A 23,132-nucleotide genomic window follows, 5' to 3' on the forward strand; every position below is an offset into this window, starting at 1 on the left:
CCTTACCACATCCTTCTACCTATCCTAAATTCCTATGTCAAAATCTTATAAGTAACTCAGAAATCCTACACATATCAGACTAAATTCTGACTCAGCACAAAACACAAAAACGCTATATACATATCAAGGATAGACTCTGTCCATTTTGCAACAGCATTTCACATTAAAATAAACTCTGTCCCTTTTGTAGCAGTAATAATACACATATTAAAAACAAAAATAAACTCTGTCCATTTCATAACAGTAATACACAAATCAGAATAAACTATCCATTTCTTAGCAGTAATATACATATCAAAAATAAACTGTCCATTTCATAACAAAAATACAAAAATCTAAAGAACTCAAAATAAACTGTCTATGTGTATTTAAAGCTAAACTGACACAAAAAAGTCAAAATCTAATAAAAATAAAAAGGCTTTTAAAATTGTTGTTGTGCAGTTCAAGCCGTTCCCCAGGACGGTGGCTTTGAGGACTGTGTACGAAGCCAGAAACTGGAGCTATCAAGTCCAGCACGGAGCTGTGTGGGGGAACCAGGAGGTCAACGTCAACGCCCTGTTCTCATCACCTCCAGCCCTGGAGATGGGAAACCAGAGCCTGCAGGGTAAACCACACCTCTGGATACAAAGACACTTTTGATGTCTCTAGATATCAGTAATGGGATAACGTCAGGGTTGGACTGTATGAAACTGTAGATCACAGGTGTCAAACATAAGGAAATGTGAAAATTTGACTCAAGTATTAACAGTCATTTTAGTTCAGGAGCCCAGTTCAACCCAATTCAATCTCAAATGGGTCAGATCAGTAAAATATGCTCCTAATAACCTGTAAATAATGACAACTCCACTTTCTCTTTGTTTTAGTCTAAAAAAAAAAAAAGTTAAATTACAAGAAAATATTTACATTTACAAACTAACCTTTCACAAAAAATGTGAATAACCTGAAATGTCCTATGAGAAGTAAGGAATTTTTTTTAAATAATATTTTGCCTTTTACTAAATGTTTTGTGCATTTGTAGATCCACTGTGATCTGTAAGTTGTAATGAGCATGTGCAAATAAGAAGCTGAGGCACAATATTGTTAAAATTGCACATACTTTTCTTAAGAAATTTTAGTTTGTTCATGGTTGTTCATGTTATTCACATTTTTGAAAAAGAATAGTTTGTAGACGTAAAACATTTTTGATGTAATGTAACTTTTTTCACTAAAACAGCGAAAAGTTTGTAGTTGACATTTTTAATGTACAGTCATGGAAAAAATTATTAGACCATCAAAGTCGTTAAAAACAATGGTTCTGCAATCCAGTCCTAACTCCTGTGTGTGTCATGTGACTAAAACAGACAGAAAAGAAAACATGGAATGAATAAAAGCACTGTTTTTTTTTTTCAGAACAATGACACAGATACTGATGGAAGAACTGAAGCGATTTTGTTTTATCAAGAAAACCTGTTAAATGGATAGATATCAGCTCTGAAATTAAACTACTATGAGCTATTTTTGTTATCATTATATTTATCCAAACAAATGGACCTTTAGCTGGACCAAACATTAAAATGAGCAAGAAACTGAAGAAAACAAGGGGTGGTCTGATAACTTTTTCCGTGACTGTATGTATTATTATGTTATTATTATTTTACCTGTCCGGCCCACTTCAGATCATATTGTGCGAATGTGGCCCCTGAACTAAAATGAGTTTGACTGAAAAGTTCATAGCCTGACTATGAAGGAGTTCTTCCACAGCAGTGAAACTGTGCAGACATTAAATTCAGCCTCTCCTGACACTAACTGCATGGTTTCCTTCAGATAAACCCACAGTGGAGAAATAATGTAGGACTTTAAAGGTAGTACTACAGACATTTGGTGAACCATCCGTGGCACCGTGGTCTGATCAAATGTCTGCAGAAAAAGTGCTGAGCCCCCCCCCCCAGGACATTCATGCTGACATGGATGCTATAGACCACAGGTGTCAAACTCATTTTAGTTCAGGGGCCATATCCTCCCAGTATGATCTGAAGTGGGCTGGACCAGTAAAGTAATAACATAATAATATATAAATAATGCCAGCTCGAAACTTTTCAATGTGTTTTATAATGAAAAAAGTAAAATTACATTATGGAAATGTTTACATCTATAAACTGTCCTTTTAAAAATGTGAATAACATGAACAACCATGAAAAAACTGACATTTATTCAGAAAAATCAGTGCAATTTTAACTATATTTTGCCTCTGCTTATCATTTGTAAACGTGCATTAAAACTTACAGATCACAATGGATCTGCAAATTTAAAAAATATTTTAATAACAGGCAGAAAATTAGTAAAATTGCACTTACTTCTCTGAACACATTTCTAGTTTTTCATATTTTTTGTGAAAGGCTAGTTTGTAAATTTACACATTTTCATGTAGTTTCACTTTTTTACACTAAAACAAAGAGGAAACATTTGTATTTGTCATTATTTGTAGGTTTTGATGGTAGTATTTTACTGATGTGACCCAGTTCAGACTAAAGTAGGGCTTTCTGTGGTTCCTAAAGTCAAAGGATTAACTGTTAGTATCTTGGGTGTAATTTTTATATTTCACACATTCATCCCAGGGTCCAGATTGGACCCTTTGGTGGGCTGGATTTGGCCCCCGGGCCGCATGTTTGACACCTGTGCTGATGCTCCAGTTTTATCAACTGTGCAAAACTGGGAAGAGGAATTCAAGAGGGGGAGGGAGAACGAGGGAGGGGTGAAAAGCAAGCATTTTCCTGACATGTCTGTAGTACTACCGTTCAAAGTCCTAAATTATTTCTCCACTGTGGGTTTATCTGGAAGGAAACCATGCAGTTAGTGTCAGGAGAGGCTGAATTTAATGGATGCACAGTTTCATTACTGTGCAAGAACTCCTTAGTCAGGCTATGAACTTTTCAACCCCCCCCCCATAGATCCTTTAACAGTGAAGTCATGTTTGTTTTGTCCTGGACCCTAGTTCAGATCAGCTCGGTTCCCCGTTGGACCAGTTTGGATGTCACACTGGAGCGGTCCTTACAGGGCAGACTGGACAGGATTTTACTGGACTGGACCAGACATGGTCGCCTGGAGCAGGTCAGGATCCATGAAACCTGTTAAGACCCTGATACTAGAACCTTAAAAGACCCTCAGCTGTTTCAGAAAAAACAGAGGGGTTTAACATTAAAGCAGAATCTTTAACACTGAGCTGAGTTTTTCATTGATGTAAATACATACAAAATAAAGCTTCTACTTCTTCCTTCTTCTTTTTGACCATAAAAATTCAGACACGTACTTGACAATAGATTCTGTTCATTTAAATGTTATTTTGTTTTTGTCTTGTTTTGCTTTGTTTTGTTTTATTTTGTTTCTTTGCATGTTCGAAATAAATAATAAATAAAGCTATTTTTTTCCCATTTTTTTTCCTTATCTGAGAATAAATTGAACATCTGATACTAGAGTGGTCTGCCTGAACATGTCACTGGATTTTTAACTGAGATTTAAAGTGAATAAAGTTTATCAGAGACAAAGCATTTTTGAGACTCTTAAAATTATTATCACAGGTGTAAATAATATAAACTACAGAATGTATATTAGCATATTAAGGCACAGGCTGGCCTTAAATTAGTTCATATCTCTATTAACATTAGAACCTCATAGTTTATTGTACTGCATGTCTTATATTATGGTCTTCTGTGTTGCATGTTTCAAGTTGTAACATAATATAATAATAAACCATAAGAGTACCTTATAATAATAATTATAATAATAATCATCATCATCATAATTGTGTATTATTTTATCCAACTGACTTCCTGACATGGTAAAGTACACCGATCCATACCAAGAAATATTCAAATCAGTACTCAGAATATGTAATTTCATCTGTTCTTTTTACCTCACATTATTAAATAAATGTTAATGTGAGGTTTTCTGTTTTTGTGATGGTTCACTGTGGTTTCTTCATCTCAGGTCAGCGCTGTCAGTCTGTGGAGGCAATCAGAGGACATGAACGAGACCAGAGTGGAGCTGAAGCAGCCCTTTTCCTCCACACTGAGCCACATGTCTCTGCATACCATCTCATCCAGCTCACAGAGACAACAGTCGACCAACCACCAGGTATTTCACCGTTTGACTTATTGTACACATCATCAAAACTGATTTCACCATATGGAGGATTTCCACATCACGTCAGCTGGTTTGAATAATCTGTTATAAAATCCCATAAAAAATGAATAACTTTGACCTGTTCTCATGAAACGATTATGACACAGGTGTCAAACATGCGGCCCGGGGGCCAAATCTGGCTCACCAAAGGGTTCAGTCTGGCCCCTGGGATGAATTTGTAAAATGCAAAAATTACACTGAAGATATGAACAATCAAGGATGTAAAAATCATTTTAGGTCATTTCAGTCAAAAGTGGATCAGAGCAGTAAAACACTATCATAATAACCTATAAATAATGAAAACTGTAAGTTTGTCTCTTTCAGTGTAAAATAAGTCAAATTACACAAAAATGTTTACATTTACAAACTAGCCTTTTATTAAAAAAAAAAAAAAAAAAATGAATAACCTGAAATCTCTTCAGAGAAGTCTGTGGAATTTTAATAATATTCTGCCTGTTATTTAGTGTTTTGTGTATTTGTAGATCCACTGTGATCTCTAAGTTGTGATTCACTTGTATAAATGATAAACTGAGGCGTAATATTTTTAACATTGCACTTATTTAATCAAAGAATTTTCAGGTTGTTCATATTTGTTCATGTTATGTTCAAGTACAATTCGTAGATGTAAACATTTTCATTACGGAATTTTAGTTTTTTCACTCAAAAGTTCTTATCCTATTATTTATATTATTGTACTGGTCCGGCCCACTTTAGATCAGATTAGGCTGAATGTGGAACTGAACTGAAGTGAGTTTGACTCCCCTGGACTATGACAATGTGATTTATTCTTGATAGATAAAGTGTTAGTGGGACTCGGTAAGTAATCATTACACCAGGTCAAAGATGATTACTAATGTGTATAAACAGGAATAAAAAAAGAACAATGAGATCCAAATCATTATCAAAGCATATAAGGAAAGTAAATCAAGAATAATTTCAACAATCTATAGTGGATTTAACTCACACCACAAAAATTCAACCAATTATATAAAAGAAAAACAGGAGAAGGAGCTAAATGTGGAAATTACGGATGCTGATTGGTTAAACATGTGTTAGATTCACCAAACATCCACTAGTTCACAGATCTGGAGGGAGTTTTCCTGGAAAAATCTGGTGCGTTTCTTTATTTCACCTAAGAAGAAAGTCAGCAGTTAAACAGACAGCAGAAATGTTGGAGGGAATGTGGAGAATTGGATGTAGATCACATGCGGTTTTTGGAAATGTGATAAAATAACTGTGTTTTGGGAAATGGTGTGTAGAGTACAAAAACAAATAATGGGGGATGAGATTCCACTGTGCTGTGATGGACTGTATTTGTGTAACTGATCTGATGGAAATGTAGCAGGAAACGACATGTACTTGGTTAAGATACTTTTAGTGGCTGAAAAAAAAAATTATTACAAGGAACTGGGGAAGGACAGAAGCACCAACACAGGACCAGAGGATTAAAATTGATGGTATATATACAATGGAAAGGGTGACTGACAGACTGTGACTACAGGAAGCACAAATGGACAAAAAGTGGAATAAATGGACTGTTTACAGAGTGAAGAATGATGGAAAGACTGGATAAAAATGTGTTGAAATAGGTATAATGTACCCAAGCAATGTTGGTTTGTTCGTTTTGTGTTGTTTTGTCAAATATGTGCAAAAAATGTCAATAAAAACTAAAGTGACAAAAAAAAAAAACAGGAATAAAAAGAGGAATGAGTCTGAAAACAAATAGATGCAGGAGGAACAATGTGGTTTTCGTCCCATTCTCGGAATGCTGGACCAGCTCTACACTCTCCATCGGGTGCTCAAGGGTTCATGGGAGTTCGCCCAACTGGTCCACGTGTTTTGTGGATTTGGTAGAAGTCATGTGATCGTGTCCCTTGTGGTATTTTGTGGGGGGTACTTCAGGAGTATGGGGTCTGGGGGTCTCTGCTAAAGGCGGTCCAGTCCCTGTTCCTAATTTTTATAAACAGAATTTCTAGGCAGAGCCAGGGGCCAGAGGAGGTCCAGCTTGGAGACCACAGGATTTTATCTCTGCTTTTTGCAGATGACGTTGTCCTGTTGGGCTTATCGAGCCTAGACCTTCAGCGTGCCCTGGGGCAGTTTGCAGCCCAGTGGGATGAGGATCAGCACCTCCAAATCCAAGGCCATGGTTCTGGACCAGAAAAAGGTGGTCTGCCCTCTCTGGGTCAGTGGGGAGTCCTTACCCCAAGTGGAGGGGTTCAAGTATCTTGGGGTCTGGTTCACAGTGAAGGAAGGATGGAGCGTCAGATTAACAGACGGATCGGTGCAGTGATGCAGTCACTGTATTGGTCTGTCGTGGTTCAGAAGGAGCTGAGCTGAGAGGAGAAGCTCTGGATTTACCGTCAGTCTACATTCCTACCCTCACCTATGGTCATGAGCTTTGGGTCAGGACTGAAAGGACCAGATACAAGCAGTCGAAATGAGTTTCCTCTGTAGGGTGGGTGGGATGCCTCCCTGGGGAGGTGTTCTGGGCATGTCCCACCAGGAGGAAACCTCAGGGAAGACCTAGGACACGCTGGAGAGACTACTGCCACGTTTCCACTACGTGGTATCGGCTCGACTCAACTCGACTCGTCCTTTTTGTGTTTCCATTACAAAAAAGGACCTGGAATCTGGTACCTGGTACTAGTTTTTTGGTCTCTCCTCTGCTGAGGTTCCAGGACTAGGGACCAGATACTAAAAGGTGACACTGTGTAACACTGCAGACCACTGATTGGTCAGAGTCGTCTCTGTGCCCCACCCTTTTACAAAAAACAGATGCAGGAGTTTCCAGTAAATCTGTCAGCAGGTGAATCCACATGATGACAGTCTGGAAAACTACACCATGGTTTGTCCAGGAGGTTCAGATGGAAAAATTCAGCATGAGTTTGACAAGACAACACGCAATGAGCAAGTTTATCAGCAACTCTGAGCAGACGACACGGAAGTAACGCACTGCATCGCTATGACGACCAGCTACTGTAAAGTGGGTAGTATCCTGGAATGGAAACGGTCTGGAATAGGACCTGGTACCAGAGTGGAAACGGTCTGGAATAGGACCTGGTACCAGAGTGGAGTCGAGTCGAGATGGTTCTGTGTAGTGGCGGCATTTGTCTGTGGGCTGGCCTGGGAACGCCTCAGGATCCCCCCAGAAGAGTTAGAGGAGGAGTCTGAGGAGAGGGAGGTCTGGGCATCCCTGCTCAGACTGTTACCTCTGCAACCTGAAGCCGGATAAGCAAAAGACGATGGATGGATGGATGGATGGATGGATGGATGGATGGATGGATGGATGGATGGGTGGATAAATAGTATTATAACTTTATGGACAACAGTGGATGTCAAGCAACGGACAGTATATTCTGTTCACTGTATGTTTTTCTATGTCCTTCCCTTTTCATTTCCAGTTGAAACTGTGTGTGTTGTGTTTCTGTGGTGCTTTAACACATTATTATGAATTCTGAATAGAGCAATAAAATGGTTTCAGTTCAATTTGTGTGAAAATGAATGAGAACAGGTTAACTGAGCACCTCTGATTAGAGATAGTAACACTATTTTTTATGCAAATTTCACCAGTCATACAAAATGTTCAACTGTACTTCATCATCAAGGAGCGTCATAGTTTTACAGTTTTTATTGTCCTTATTATCAGTGATGCATTTATATGATTATGTTCTAAAGAAACATGTTTATTTGTGTAGTATCACATTTATCACTATTTACTTCTGCTTATTCTAGTGTAAATTTCATTAAAATTCATAGACAATAAAGATAGAATCCCAGCATTTAAACATTAAATTGATTTGATTTATTGTGACAACACAGAACACACGCAAACACACAAACACAGAAATCCATTGTTGAAGAAAATTGTCTTCCATTGCAGTTTTGCATCATGTTCCTCTGTTTAGACCCATTTCAGCCTCTAAGTTTTCATTGGCAAAAGCACTTCCCTCCGGTTCAGGGTATCATTTAGCAGCAGGAGCCTGTGTGCTGCGTCTTCAGTCATTGCCTGGTTTACGAAAAACACACCAGCAGGATACCAGTTTTTATGACTTTTTTACTATTCCTGCCAAAGACCTTGCGCTGTTGTAGACTCAATGAAGACATGAATGCTCTAAGCCATTACACATTTCCTCCAACATAAATTGAATTCTGAACCTGAAAACAGGTCATGGAAAATCTAATTTTCACCTTCCTTAGTTCTTAATATTAACTGTATCCACTTACTGTGTCTGAGTGGGATAATAACTCATTTCATAAGGGTTTTGTTTTATGCAACAGGATGCAAATTGTAATGACTTTATTATAGAAGCAACAAACTTTTGTTCTGATGTTGTTTTTATTGCTGATTTAGTGGTGATGTGTTTTTAATGACTAGGATTTTGTTCAGCTTTAACGGTGAATTTTCCATGTTTGTGTCTAACATATTGGAAATAAATGCCTTGATACACCAATGTGTTAATTGTCTTCCTGTTTGTTTATCCATAAATAAGCTAATAAATGAAGCTCAAAGCACTGTATTATGTCTAATGTTATGTTTTTATTACATTTGCAGACTCATCTGTCATGGGATAGTGCAGTGCCAGTAAATGTTTCTCTCACTCTGAACAAACAATGGCAGGAAAACACCAGCAGGGGGCAGGCATGCGCTCTGTTCTCATCCCCACAGGTTAGTGCAAAGGTGTCAAACATGCGGCCCGGGGGCCAAATCTGGCCCGCCAAAGGGTCCAATCTGGCCCATGGGATGAATTTGTGAAATGCAAAAATGACACTGACGATAATAATAAATCGTGTAAAAATCATGTTATTTCAGGTTCCATACGTACACATATAAACCAATTAGATCTCAGTTGGGTCAGACCAGAAATATACTGTCATAAATAATAACAACTGCGGATTTCATCTTTTTTTTTAGTGTAAAAAAGTAAAATGACATGAAAATGTTTACATTAACAAATAATCCTTTTACAAAAAATGTGAATAGTCTGAAGAAATATGAACAACGTGAAATGTCTTGAGAAAAATAAATGCAATTTTATCAATATTCTGCCTGTTATTAAATGTTTTGTGTGTTTGTAATTATAATGTAAGTTGTAATGCACATGTGTAAATGATAAACTGATAAATGGAGGCAGAATATTATTAAAATTGCACTTGTTTTTTTTGTTTCTTTGTTCACGTTATTCAGATTTTTAAGGAAACGTTGTAGATGTAAACATTACCATAATGTAATTTTACTTTTTTCACTGGCTGAAATTACACTTATTTTTCTTAAGAAATTTCATTTCTTTCAGGTTATTCACATCTTTTTTGTTTGGATAGTTTATAGAAGTAAGTATTTTCATAATTTAATGTTTTTGGGTTTTTTTGCACTAAAACAAAGACAAAATTTGGAGTTGTTATTATTTCTAGGTTATTATGTTATTATTTTACTGGTCCGGCCCACTGCAGATCATATCGGGGTGAATGTGAAAGAAAATGAAAGAAAATGAGTTTGACACCCCTGGGTTAGTGCATCTTAGCATTTTGGATGGTGATGTGTTTAAGTGGCACTTTGTAAACTGATGAGGGTTTATTTTATGTGTCTTTGTGTGCAGACGGTCGTGTCTTCTGTTAAAGGTTGCATGTCAGTGGTTCAAGAGGGAAATTCGTATTCACAACATGCAGAGCTGAGATGGGACAACAGGAGCATCAAACAAGGCATGAAGTATCAGGTACTTCATGAATATTGTCACCACACTGGGACAATATTCTACTGCAACTAAAAGTTCTGTATTGAAGTATAATCTGAAAATGTGCTGAAAGTATCAAAAGCATTAACCCTTTCATGCACAGTGGTCACTCCAGTGGACAGTTCTTCTCCAGCTGTTCTCTTGTATATTCATGGATTTTGTTATTTTAGTTTCATATCAGCCAACACAATACACAGGCATTGATAACATTACTGTAACTTGGCTGTTGTTGATAAACCAAATCTAACATGTTTGAGTATAAATCAAGTCCTTGTTATCGTTATTAGACTGTAATTAACAACAAAAGTTTTTTTTTTGTTTTTTTGGGCATATTATCTCCATGAAGTGACTAGTGTTGGAGTTGACTACAAACAAAAAGTTAAGGATATTTCTTTTTTTTTGTTGTTGTTGTCGTTTTTGCCATTTGTAAATAAAACTATGTCTGGTCATTAAAAATGTGTTTCAATTCACATACAAAAAAGTAAAAATTCCAACTGAAAAAAATAGCCCCAAAAATTTTAAATATCCATAACTTTTTGTTTGTAGTGTATGTTAAAATGTGAGAAACATCAAATTAGCAGGATCAAATGTTTTTATTTCAGTTTTCACACAGTATATCAGTAAATACACGTTTCGTTGCTTTAAAAATTAAACGCACATTTTTACAACTCCGTGAAAAATAGCTTCATAAAAAAAAATAATAATAATGTCATTGTTTTTTAAAAATGCCTAAAGAGGAATAAAGAAAAAAAAATCTTGATTAACATTCTCATAATTCATGCATGAAAGGGTTAAAATGCTCCCTGTTAGATTTTAGTAATGTCTGTTTATAAATTTATAGATTAAGAGGTGTTTAGATGTAGTACTGTTGAATCAAAGGAGTGATATTTTGGTTTTTTAAATGGAATTCTGCATTTTCAAACATTTCCCTGTGGTCTCCATAAACTGTAAATGCTCTGCTTGGCTCTGAATTCTTCATTCATTCAACTCCACAGGTCCATCTTCAACCCTGTTTCTGACTAATGACGCCACAAAGGTGGTTTGGAGCGCTGGGCCTTTAAATGCAAATGAGCCACTTCAGGCCCTGCTCCCTCCAGGTTGTTGGCTGTGCTTTCTGTCCCGTTCAGCCGCTTGTGTTCATTAATACAACCAAACATTTAAATAATCAGCTTGAAGTTTGGACATTTTTTCAGTATGGGCTTCAACCGCTGCTGCTGACGAACAATTGTGTCGAACTCGGAGAAATGTTCGTCTGAAGTCTTGACCTCATATGTGCAAATGTTGTGGCATAACTAGTTACAGACATAACAAATTAAGCAGGAATTAAATTAGAAATCCACTCGATTTTTGCCAAAATGAATATAAAAATAGCTTTGCAGCACCTGGAGGGTTCAAATTCAAACTGTATGAACTATTGTGGTCCCCAAATACACAAATAAATAAAATAAAGACTAAAAAAAGTGGGTTTAGCAAAATATGAGCCCTTTGAAGCTGCAGTGCTTGATCACTTTTTAGCATCACTTCACAAAAATTCTATAATTACCTTTCAACATATTGTAATTCAAGTGGTCAGAGAGGACATGAGACATGTGCATCTACTCTTTAGCCTAATCTACCCCATCACACTCTGACTTAATTACATAACAGGCATTTTCAGGCAGGTGGGCGGGTTCAATGCGTAATTGACAGTTATAGTTACGAATCGCTAACGAGATTCTATCTTACAGGTGTCAAACATGCGTCCAGGGGCCAAAACTGGCCCACCAAAGGGTTCAGTCTGGCCCCTGGGATGAATTTGTGAAATACAAAAATTACACTGAAGATATTAATAATCAAGGATATTAAAATCATTTTAGGTCAATTCAATCTAAAGTGGATCAGATCAGTAAAATATTATCATAATAACCTATAAATAATGAAAACTGCAAATTTTCCTCTTTGTTTTAGAATAAAAAGTAAAATTAGAAAAAAAAGTTACATTTACAGACTATTCTTTTACAATAAAAATATGAATAACCTGAACAAATATGAACAATCTGAAATGTCTTGAGAAGTTTGTGGAATTTTAACAATATTCTGCCCTTTACTAAATCTGTAAGTTGTGATGCACATGTATAAATGATCAACTAAGGCGTAATATTGTTCATATTGCACTTTTTTTCTGAAGAATTTTCAGATTCATCTTTGTTCATGTTATGTTCAAGTACAGTTTGTACATGTAAACATTTTCATGATGGAATTTTATTTTTTTCACTCAAAAATAGCGAGAAAACTTTGGAGTTGATATTATTTATTAGTTCTTTTCCTATTATTTATATAATTTTACTGGTCCGGCCCACTTTAGATCAGATTAGTCTGAATGTGGCCTCTTAACTAAAATGAGTTTGACAGCCCTGTTCTATCTGATGTGACTTGGATGGGATCTGTGTCCATGTACGCTTGGACAAGTGGTTTATGTACACTCCCAGTCAAAAGTTTGGACACACCTTCGTATTTAAATGACATGACATGGAGCGCAGACAGCACCTCTGGGAACTCCTTCAAGACTGTTGGAAAACATTTCAGGTGACCACCTCAAGAAGCTCATCCAGAGAATGCCAAGAATGTGCAAAGTTGGAATCAAAGCAAAGGGTGGCTATTTTGAAGAGTCAAAAATATAAAACATGTTTGGAGTTATGTCACTTTTTTTTTAACTACATAATTCCATATGTGTTCATTCATAGTTTGGATGCGTAGAGTGAGACTCTACAATGTAAATACTTGTGAAAATAAAGAAAAAACAAATACGTCCAAACTTTTGACTGGTAGTGTATCTATGACAGGTCTATATATAGATGTAGATTGCATTATAGATGTATAGATGTAAAGGTCTATACATCTATAATGCAAAAAGTGGCTAAATCTGTCTATAGTGGAATAAAAGGTACAAAATAAAAAGCCTCTGAGATGTACTGGAGTAGTAAGACTAAACTTACATAACATAAAAACTGTAGTAGTAGTAGTAGTAGTTTGTTCGGTCAGTAATTACTTTGAAAACAAACAAAACCAACATATCCATTGGTCCATATACACTGTGACTGAAAGGGTTTAGGCTGAAGTTCAGACTTATTTTGCCGAACCCTATTTACAATTAACACAATGTTTACACATGAAAACAAATAAACAAAAATTTCAATGTAATCACTGCAAAATTTACAACAGAAGAAAATACATATTTCATTTAATTCAGGTAAATCATGTCCTTATCTGAACCACCAATATTGATCCTAGTCTTTTAAACAAGTATTTTCTTTAGTCAATCCTGAACTCTATATTTTTGAATAATAGTTCACTTGTACATGTTTTTAAAAGTTTTTAATTGTTTTAGGCTGTTTTAATCGATCTTCCAGGCCATTCCAGAGATTAACCCTTCTAACAGAAATACATCTACTTTTTTTTATCTGTTCTTGCCATAGTTTTTTTTTTTTTAAATGCTGGTTCCTCTGAGGCTATACTGACTTTTCCTACATTCAAACATCTCCTGGATGGTGGGATACTTAAGACATTTGAACAATTGAAAGATGACTTTGATCTCCCCATTGCAATTTTTTTTTTAGGTATTTGCAACTTAGAACTTTTCTGATGACTCACAAGGAATGGGATGAATTCACAAAACCTCCACCCCTAGAAAAGTATCTGATAGTTACAAACTGGTGGTGGAGAAAAGAAAATAATTTCTAAATTGTATAATATCTTCTTATTTATGAATCAAAATAACTCCTCACAGATAAGAGAGAGATGGGAGGCGGAGGTGAACGTGACATATCTGAGGATGATTGGAGCGATGTATGTACAGAGGCACATCTGGTTACCAATTCTAATACATGGAGGGAATTCAAATGGAAAATAATCACTAGATATTTCAGAACACCAGAAATAGTGTCTAAGATGGGTCCCCAACATCCCAGTTCATGCTGGAGGAACTGCGGAGCCCATAGAGCTGATCACACTCGCATATTTTGGCTTTGTCCTAAGTTCAGTGTGTTTTGGAAGGAGGTGTTCAATGCCCTGAAGGAGGTTTTTCAAATGAACATCCCACAAAGCTTCACAGTGGCAGTTTTGGGAGTAATACCTAAAGGTCTGGATAGAAAAGCAGATAAATACCTTTTGAATATATGATTCACCACTGCCTTAAAGTCTAGAACCATCAGTTGGATGAAACCACAACCTCCCTCATATAATACATGGATTCAAAAAGTTTGGGATATTTACCAGATGGAACAGATCACATACCTGCTCAGGCTTCACAAAACCAGATTTACTAAAAGATGGGAACCTATGTTACCTTTACTGCTGCAATAATATTTATTGGTGATGCAATAATACTCTATGTTATCAAGGTGCTGTCATTCTGCCTCTGATGAAGATTTATATCTACAGCCTTTTTTTTTTTGTTTTTTTTGGAGTGAACATAGTTTGCTGTACTTGTTATTGTTTTCTTAAATTTCATCCTGTGTGCTTGTGGAGGTGTATGAGAATGCATTTGCAGCTGTGTAGGGGCAAAAGAAACTAATTGAACTGTACTTGAATGTATAATTGTACTGTACTGAAAAAAGAGAAACTCTAATAAAAATTAAGTTAAAGAAAAAAAACATCTCCTGGCTGTAAGGAGGGACTGACTCGTAAAAGTGCCTCAAATTTGTAATCAAGCACTGCATTGAAGTAAAAGTATTCAGTTAGATTCCATCACTGACGGAGTTTGTTTTCTGATTGTGTTATTTCCAGAAAGGTCTGCGTGGAATGCATAGCCTCCAAGTAAATGTCTGGCTGGACAAAGTGTCTCCTGCACCTTGTCCTTCACACACTGTCCTGGCCAAAATCCAGACCAACCTCAGGGACCGTTTGGAACACACAGTCCAGCTGGGCCTGTGTCCTCCTCAGCCTGTGAGTCCACTTACATCTGTGTAGAGAAGCCTGTCAGTATACCTGAGGGATGGGCTTTGGGTGTGTGGTTGTGCAATGAGATGGATCCATTTTCCACCTTATATCTACTGGGGAAACAGCAGGGAATGAATTAAAAACTTTCTGAATCATCCCTGAAGATACTCCATAACACAGGTGTCAAACATGCATCCCGGGGGCCAAATCTGGCCCACCAAAGGGTCCAATCCTGCCCGCGGGATAAAATTGCAAAACTTAACCCGGACAGTCCAGGTTGTCCAGATCATTTTGGTTCAGGTTCCACATACAGACCAATAAGATCTACAGTAAAAAGAACAACACAATAAAACAGAAATAATGACAACCACAAATTTTCTTTGTGGAAAATTATGTGGAAAAAATTGAAGTGAAAAAAATAAGATTACACAGTGAAAATATTTACATTTACAAAAATATTCTTTCACAATAAAATGCAAATAAATGCATAAATAAAAACACAGATGAACAACCTGAAATGTGCAATTTGAACAATATTCTGCCTGTTCCTAAATGTTTGGTGCATTTATGGATCCACTGGGATCTGGAGTAGTGTTCATAACAACAGATGGAATATTGGAGAAACTGTTCAAATTTAGTTCCAAACTCCAACATTTGAACAATATTCTGCCTGTTACCAAATGTTTATGGAACACTGTGTGTAAATGTACATGTAGAAATAATAAATTGAGGCATAATATTGTTAAAATTGCACAAATTTTTCAAATGAAATTTCTGTTTTTTCAGGTTATTCACATCTTTTTTGTAAAACGTAAATATTTTCATAATTTAATTGTTTTTTTGGTTTTTTTTACTAAAACAAAAAGAAAAACTTGGATTTGTCATTATTTATAGGTTATTCAGTCATTATTTTACTGGTCTGGCCCACTGCAGATCAAATTGGGCTGAATATGGAACTAAACCAGAATGAGTTGGACAGACCTGCTTTAGATGGAACACAGCTGCGTCTCTTTTTCATTTCCTGACAGGTATAAGCACACATGAAGCACTATCACTGAAACTGACATTGAGGAAAAACATGAACTCAAGTGTCCAAACTCAAAACACATTTTAGGATTTGCACCTAATTTACAATCGTGCACATGGTGGTCTACATAAAACACAGGGTTTTTATTTGCTTCCATCCAGACTTCTTCTGACACTTTTGGATAAACACTCGCTCCACCGTCAACTCATCATCCAGGATATTTGACACTATAAAAAGACGAGATGAGCATCTGTGTATAACAACAATAGAGGCCGACACAACAGTAGGATGAGGCGGTAGAGGGAGGGTGAGAGTGAGATGCGTGGAGCATCAAGATAAGACAACAGGGTTCCTGCGGGGTCTTAAAAAGTCTTAAAAGTCTTGAATTCACAAATCTGCATTTAATACCTTAACCCATAAAGACTCAGTGCTGCTTTTGTGGCAGTTCCCAAATGAACTGTTCTCCATTTTGAACCTTTCCTAAGGGATTTATCACCATTTACTTTAACATTATGTTGTGTTTTTTGCATTTTTCAGTGAAAATCCAGTATTTTCCTATATTTAATTTACTGATCATGTAGATGTTCATTAAAGCTTGGATTAAATTTAAGGGTTATTATATCAAAAACAGAGAAAACTGAAGAAAAAGATACATTTTTCTGCAAAATATATCATTAACTGAACATAAAGTACATGTATCCATCCACTGCCACTGATCAAACTCTATGGGTTTTACTGGTGAATCAATGTTAGTGTTTCCATGGTAACTACGGAGCCTCTGAACGTCCAAATGGGCCAAATCTGATGACCATGAAAAGATGACAAACTGTATTTTACACCAATTATTTACATGTAATGTTAGGATTAGTGGATCATTGGTTGTTAAGCACTGTTGCACAACAATTGCCACATTGGGGACAAATATAGGTATTGATTGATTGAAACATTTTATATTGTGAATTATTCTGGTCACCGGTGGATATTTGGGTCTTTATGGGTTAAAAAAAGTCTTTAAAAGGTCTTAAATATAATATGGCAGGTCTTATGTTTTGTTGGCTGTATTGTGTTTAAATGTGTTTATTAAATGTTCAAGCTGCAAAGAAAGTAACGTTAATCTACTCAATTCTGCCCGTTCCAACCTGACAATTTATATTGAAATTAGGAACCAGTTATCTCTAAGTTTGCAGCTCCACTTGAGAAATGACTCAGAATGGTGGGAATCAAAGCATTTGAGTAAATAAGTACATTTTCCTAAATTCTAGGAGTCACAAATTTTTGCCAGTTTGACTGAAGTAGTCTTAAATAGGTCTTAAAAAGTCTTAAATTTAACTTGTAGAAACCTGTAGGAAGCTGGATAAGATAAGATAATTGGGTTGTTTACAGCAGTAACTAGAAGCACTCGGAGCGCGCAGACCTCCGCCAAGGCTGATCAGTGGCCCCCCCGTGGGCCCCCCCACGCCAAGGAGGTTATGTTTTTGCCAGGGTTTGTTTGTTTGTTTGTCTGTCTGTTTGTGTCTGTTTGTCTGTCTGTTAGTGTGCAACATAACTCAAAAAGTTATGGACAGATTTGGATGAAATTTTCAGGGTTTGTTGGAAATGGGCCCCCCCATGGGCCCCCCCACCCCCGATCACCACCAAAATTTAATCATTTCTTCCTTATCCCATTTCCAACAAACCCTGTAAATTTCATCCAAATCTGTCCATAACTTTTTGAGTTATGTTGCACACTAACGGACAGACAAACAAACAAACAGACAAACAAACAAACAAACCCTGGCAAAAACATAACCTCCTTGGCGGAGGTAAAAATACAGAAAACAGAGCAGAAGATATACCTGGTCGATCTAAACCACCTGTAGGAGTGAATGTGACAGCCCTGCATCCCACTTGAGACTATGGGCTGGATCTACTAACATCCCAATTTGCATGTAGTAATTTGTTTGCACAATCTAGAATTTTGCGTGTGGGGTGTGACCACAGTTTGTGGGTGATTTACAAAGATTGCTTGTGCAAATTACAACAGGAGTAAAGTCTTGCAGACCGCCTTATTTAAATGAGGGTTTTGCGTGCACTACTATGTCTCCATTATTTTTTCTTCCATCACTCCAAAAATGCTCACACCAGGGTGTAAAATGCATTCTGTGCATCTGGTTTCATCATTTCTTTGTGTCCTAACCACAGCCATGTGTGCACAACAAGGTTCTAATAGTTTGGGATTTTTCATTCTAGTTTAGTTTTATTTAGTTTAGACTTTTTTTTTTCTCTAATTCAGTTCATTTTAATTTGTTTTTAGAGCAGGTTTACTTTTTATTAGTTTTCGTTATTTTCTAAATGCTTAGTTTTAGTTTAGTTGTAGTTTAGTCGTCTCTTTTCTCTTCCTCTCTGTCGTCGTATTCAAATAAATCCCAGACAGGACTCTGCTGCTTTCTCCCAACTTTAGTCGAGTGGGGACCAGGAGACAACTGGAAACCACAAGTGAGCACAAGTGATGGACCCTTAAATATCAAACGGTGCCAGCAGCTAAAATTGGTTGAGGGAAATAAATTGAATTCATATCAATCCAACATTGACAAAGATGAAAACAAAGGGAATTTTCTCCCTAATTTTTATATGTTTTAGTTAGTTTTGTAAACACACAATACAGTTTCAGTTAGTTATCTTTTTTTTTCTTTTAATTCTAGTTTTTATTTATTTCAGTTAACGAAAATGTTTTTTCAATTCTAGTTTTCGTCATTTTGTTAGTTTTCGTTAACAATAGTAACCTTGGTGTGCAATTACCCATCCAACCCATCTGCTCCTCCTTTACAGACATGTTAAGTATAGACTCAGTTTCTATCAGTTAAATTGTTTTCAGGTTTGATAAATCTCTTTGCGTGTGATAAGTGAATATATTTACATTTTCTCCTCCCACCACACGCACAACTGTGTGTAAACGCCCGTTTTTTCATATTTATTGTGGCAAACGTACGAACTGGATGCAGACTCGTCATTTTGCACCTTTGACAGACACAACCCTTATTGCGCACTGTTAGTAAATCAGTTTGTACATTGTTTTTTTGCATGTGCAGTGAGTTTGCACATGTTTTAATACATGCAAACCTTTGATAGATCTGGCCCTAAGTGGTTTGGAAAATGAGTGAAGCACAATTAACTGTCTGGTTTGTTCAACTCTCACTCAGGAAGAGAAAACAACCTTAAACTTCAGAGAAATATTGATTTGACATTTATGATGATGATGATGATGATGATGATTAGTGACATATTCTCACTGAAGTTACTTTTAGTCATTTTTGCCTTTATTTGAGACAGTGAAGTACAACATACAGAAAAGGACCTGAGAACTGGATCAGTGGTTGTTGCTATAAGGCCTCTGATGAATCACCGAGACACCCCATGAAATCACTTTTGACTGAATTTGATCATATGAATGGTATGGTCATTTGTTCTTAATAAGTGTTTATTTTGGGTGCAGCTGTTGGAGGATAAAGGAGGTATTTTGCACTTTGGGTCTACAATTCTGCAAAATATCTGTAATTAAGTAAAAAAAAAAAAAGCTCCTCTGCTATTGTTCTTCTTTTCTTCAGATGTTCTTTTTTTATATTTTCCTTTCAGAGTCTGTCGTGGTCAAGTTCCCACAGAATAAACTCAGGGCAGGAGTTGTTTTATACTCAGTCTCGCCTCACAGTGTCAGGACGTCCACACCACTGCAGCCTCACCTTTGCACTCATGAACTCGTCTTCTACGCAGATCACCAACATCTCAATGTTCTCAGAGGTAAAAAAAAAAAAAAAAAGACAGAAAGCACAGAAAGCATAGCCACACATTTCCAATGTATTCCTAAGGACACCATTACAAAATTCAACACACAAACACAACAGAACTTGCTAACATGCAACTACACAAATACAGTTTTTGTGTGTATTGTTCTTCATTTTGAACTCTTGTCTGTTGGTTTTATTTTATCCTGTGGTTGAGGTTGATTTAAAGGTGCTATAGAAATAAAAATGACTGCTTGACAGCTGTTAAACAAGAAAAACTCACAAAGATCCAGATAATACATGAAAGTATGTGCACATTACAAACATGTCTGAAAAATAAGGAGCGAAAAATGACCTAAAATGGTGGAAAAGATTAAGATTATGACAATTTGACTCATTTATTATTGAATAATCTGGGATTCTTTTAGGATCTATCTATCTATCTATCTATCTATCTATCTATCTATCTATCTATCTATCTATCTATCTATCTATCTATCTATCTATCTATCTATCTATCTATCTATCTATCTATCTATCTGTCTGTCTGTCTGTCTGTCTGTCTGTCTGTCTGTCTGTCTGTCTGTCTGTCTGTCTGTCTGTCTGTCTGTCTGTCTGTCTGTCTGTCTGTCTGTCTGTCTGTCTGTCTGTCTGTCTGTCTGTCTGTCTGTCTGTCTGTCTGTCTGTCTGTCTGTCTTTCTCTATTTCTCTCTATTTCTCTCTATTTCTCTCTATTTCTCTCTATTTCTCTCTATTTCTCTCTCTGTCTCTCTCTGTCTCTCTCTGTCTCTCTCTCTCTCTGTCTCTCTCTGTCTCTATCTCTCTGTCTCTCTCTTTCTCTCTGTCTCTATCTCTAGCTTTCTCTCTGTTTCTCTCTATCTCTATTTCTCTCTCTATCTCTCTCTCTCTTTCTCTCTGTCTCTATCTCACTCTCTCTTTCTCTCTGTCTCTATCTCACTCTCTCTCATTATACAGTCATTTCATTCTGTTAGTATTGAATTCTGTATTGAAATTCTTAGTTTGTTTTCTGTGGAAAAAAACAAGAATAAGTGAAGCAAAAGTGTAAGTAATAACTTTAACTATTGCTCTGTTTTCCTTCAGACCATTTTATTAATTCCAGCTGTGATGGTATGAGTAAAGTTGTCTGTTTTCCCTCTGAAGTCTCGGATTGGGAACTGGAGCGTGGAGGTGGGGGGCAGCGCCCTGTCCTGGCCTCTGGGATCTGGTCTGAGGGTTCAGGCCAGACTGGATGGAAGAGAGCAGATGTGGCTGAATGGGTCAGTAGAAGGAAGATGTCTCCAGAGCACAGCAGGTTATATGGAAGGTAAACCAGAAGTCATCATCAGAAAGTCTCACAATCGACCTGAGGCAACAATTGCAATATTTGGCATTACATCACATTCTTTTAACCAAAAATCTAAAAATCTGATTGCCTTCAGCACTCTTCTAGCTCGTAGACTAATAAAACTAAAATGGAAAGATAAACAACCTCTAACATTTAAATCTTGGTCTCTGGATCTTTTACATCACAGGTGTCAAATATGCAGCCCAGGGGCCTAAACCGTCCCGCCAAAGTTTTCAATCTGGCCCACGGGATGAATTTGCAAAGTGCAAGTTAGGGCATCGAACTCAAAAATAATATTATAATAACCTATAAATAATGACAACACTGATTTTTTTTCTCTTTGATTTATTGCAAAAAACTATCCTTTAACAATAAAATGTGAATAACCTGAACAAATATGAACAACCTGAAATGTCTAAAGAAAATGAAGTTCAATTTTAACAGTTTTTTGCCTGTTACTACATGTTTTGTGCCTTTGTAGATTTGATCTATAATGCATATGTAGCCTATAAATGATAAGTTGAGGCATAATATTGATAAAATTGCACTTAAATTTCTTAACAAATTTCCTTTTTGTCAGGTTGTTCACATCCTTTTTGTTTGGATAGTTTATAAATGTAAATATTGGCATAACTGAATGTTATTTTTTGCACTGAAACAATTTGAAGTTGTCATTATTTATTGGTTATCATGCTGTTATTTTACTGGTCTGGCCCACTTCAGATTAAATTGGGCTGAATGTGGCCCCTGGAAGAAAATGAGTTTGACAGCCTGTTTTACATCATTTAACATTGGAAAAAAAATAGATATTCTATAAGAGGATGTGCCAATAAGTTTTTCAGTACCTGTAACCTGTTCTGAATCGCATAAAAGAGGTCGATCCCTCACTTATTCCAGAGGAGTCTGATTAATACAAGTCTGTGACGAATATGTGTGTCCCTTATTTATTTATTTATTTATTTATTATTATTATTATTATTATTATTATTATTATTATTATTATTGTCAACTATCTTTTTTTTTTTTGGTGCAACAGGGTGGGAATGTTCATGAGTTTGGGTTAAAAAACAAAAAAACAATGACTGTATTATAGTTTTCTGTGACTAGATATGCAGTAAAAATACTTTGAACAAAGAAAAAAGAAAAAAAAAAAGCCTTGAAGCCTTGAAAAAAGAAAGTCTCACAATGTTAAGATTCTGCTTTCCTTTAAGTATAATTTGAAACAAATGTGTTAATGTGCAGGTCCAAGCCTGAATGAGGACATCACTTTATGGGCATGTGTCAAAAACCACAGCTTGATCCTGGATGTGGAGACGAGACACAACAGTGGGAAAGCTCAGAGTCTGGGCAGTGTTTCAGTTGGATCAGCCAATCAGAGGCTGACGCTCAGAGCAAGTGGCTGTTTGCAGAGTTTAACTGCAGTGGAGGTATCATCAGCAACAGTACACATTTCAACACATTTGAACCTCCTTAGAGTACGGCAATAAAAAGTGACAGGTTGTGAATTCACTTTTTTATTATTTGTATTTTCTCAGGCGCGGGTCCACTATTTGAGCTCTCAGATACGGAATAAGATGCTGGAGAGAATCAAGATGTTACAGCATCTGCTCATTGAATTCAGACGACAGGTAAGAACAGAAAATATGACTTTCTCTGAAAAAAACCTGGATCAAACAACACTTTACACCTTTTTCTATCCATAAAGGCGTACTTTTCTTATTAAAAACATAATACAGTGGGAAGAAAAAGTATGTTAACTCTTTCAGATTTCCTAGTTTTCTGCATGTTTTTCTGCAATTGGTCATTTTTTTTCTCGCGCTTTATTATGTCGCTGCCAAGACTGAATTTCCCCATTGTGGGGTCAATAAAGTCTAATCAGTAAATCAATAAAAATAATAGAAGTAAAATAAATAATGATCTTAAATGAATAAAATCAATCAAGAAAATGTAAATAGAAAACGACACAAAAATAAATGCAGGGATAAAAATTAAAGATGGAAAAATATAATATACAATATATCTGGAGGCTGGAGTTAAAAGAGCAAAAGCGGAGTATGCGCTGAAAATTCAGGGTCATTTTACAACCAGTGACCCTCGGAACATGTGGAAGGGCATAAAAACCATCATGGATTACACCAAAAGAGATGTTGAGTGCCCCCGGGACCCATCTCTACCAGACGCCCTCAACACATTTTATG

The 23,132-nt window shown here is 36.4% G+C and overlaps 1 protein-coding gene across 1 annotated transcript in view; it reads left to right on the forward strand.

Annotated features, from left to right (window-relative positions):
- Positions 1-23,132, forward strand: part of LOC115437396 (uncharacterized) — a 105,224-nt gene that overhangs the window by 33,304 nt on the left and 48,788 nt on the right. The window contains exons 17-26 of the mRNA XM_030160623.1: positions 442-604; positions 2,972-3,087; positions 3,964-4,110; positions 8,711-8,824; positions 9,753-9,869; positions 14,652-14,810; positions 19,444-19,605; positions 20,751-20,913; positions 22,177-22,361; positions 22,470-22,562. Coding sequence (XP_030016483.1) covers positions 442-604; positions 2,972-3,087; positions 3,964-4,110; positions 8,711-8,824; positions 9,753-9,869; positions 14,652-14,810; positions 19,444-19,605; positions 20,751-20,913; positions 22,177-22,361; positions 22,470-22,562 — 1,419 coding nt within the window. The remainder of the gene's footprint in view (positions 1-441; positions 605-2,971; positions 3,088-3,963; positions 4,111-8,710; positions 8,825-9,752; positions 9,870-14,651; positions 14,811-19,443; positions 19,606-20,750; positions 20,914-22,176; positions 22,362-22,469; positions 22,563-23,132) is intronic.

This window comes from Sphaeramia orbicularis, chromosome 17, assembly GCF_902148855.1.
Source record: "Sphaeramia orbicularis chromosome 17, fSphaOr1.1, whole genome shotgun sequence".
NCBI lineage: Eukaryota > Metazoa > Chordata > Actinopteri > Kurtiformes > Apogonidae > Sphaeramia > Sphaeramia orbicularis.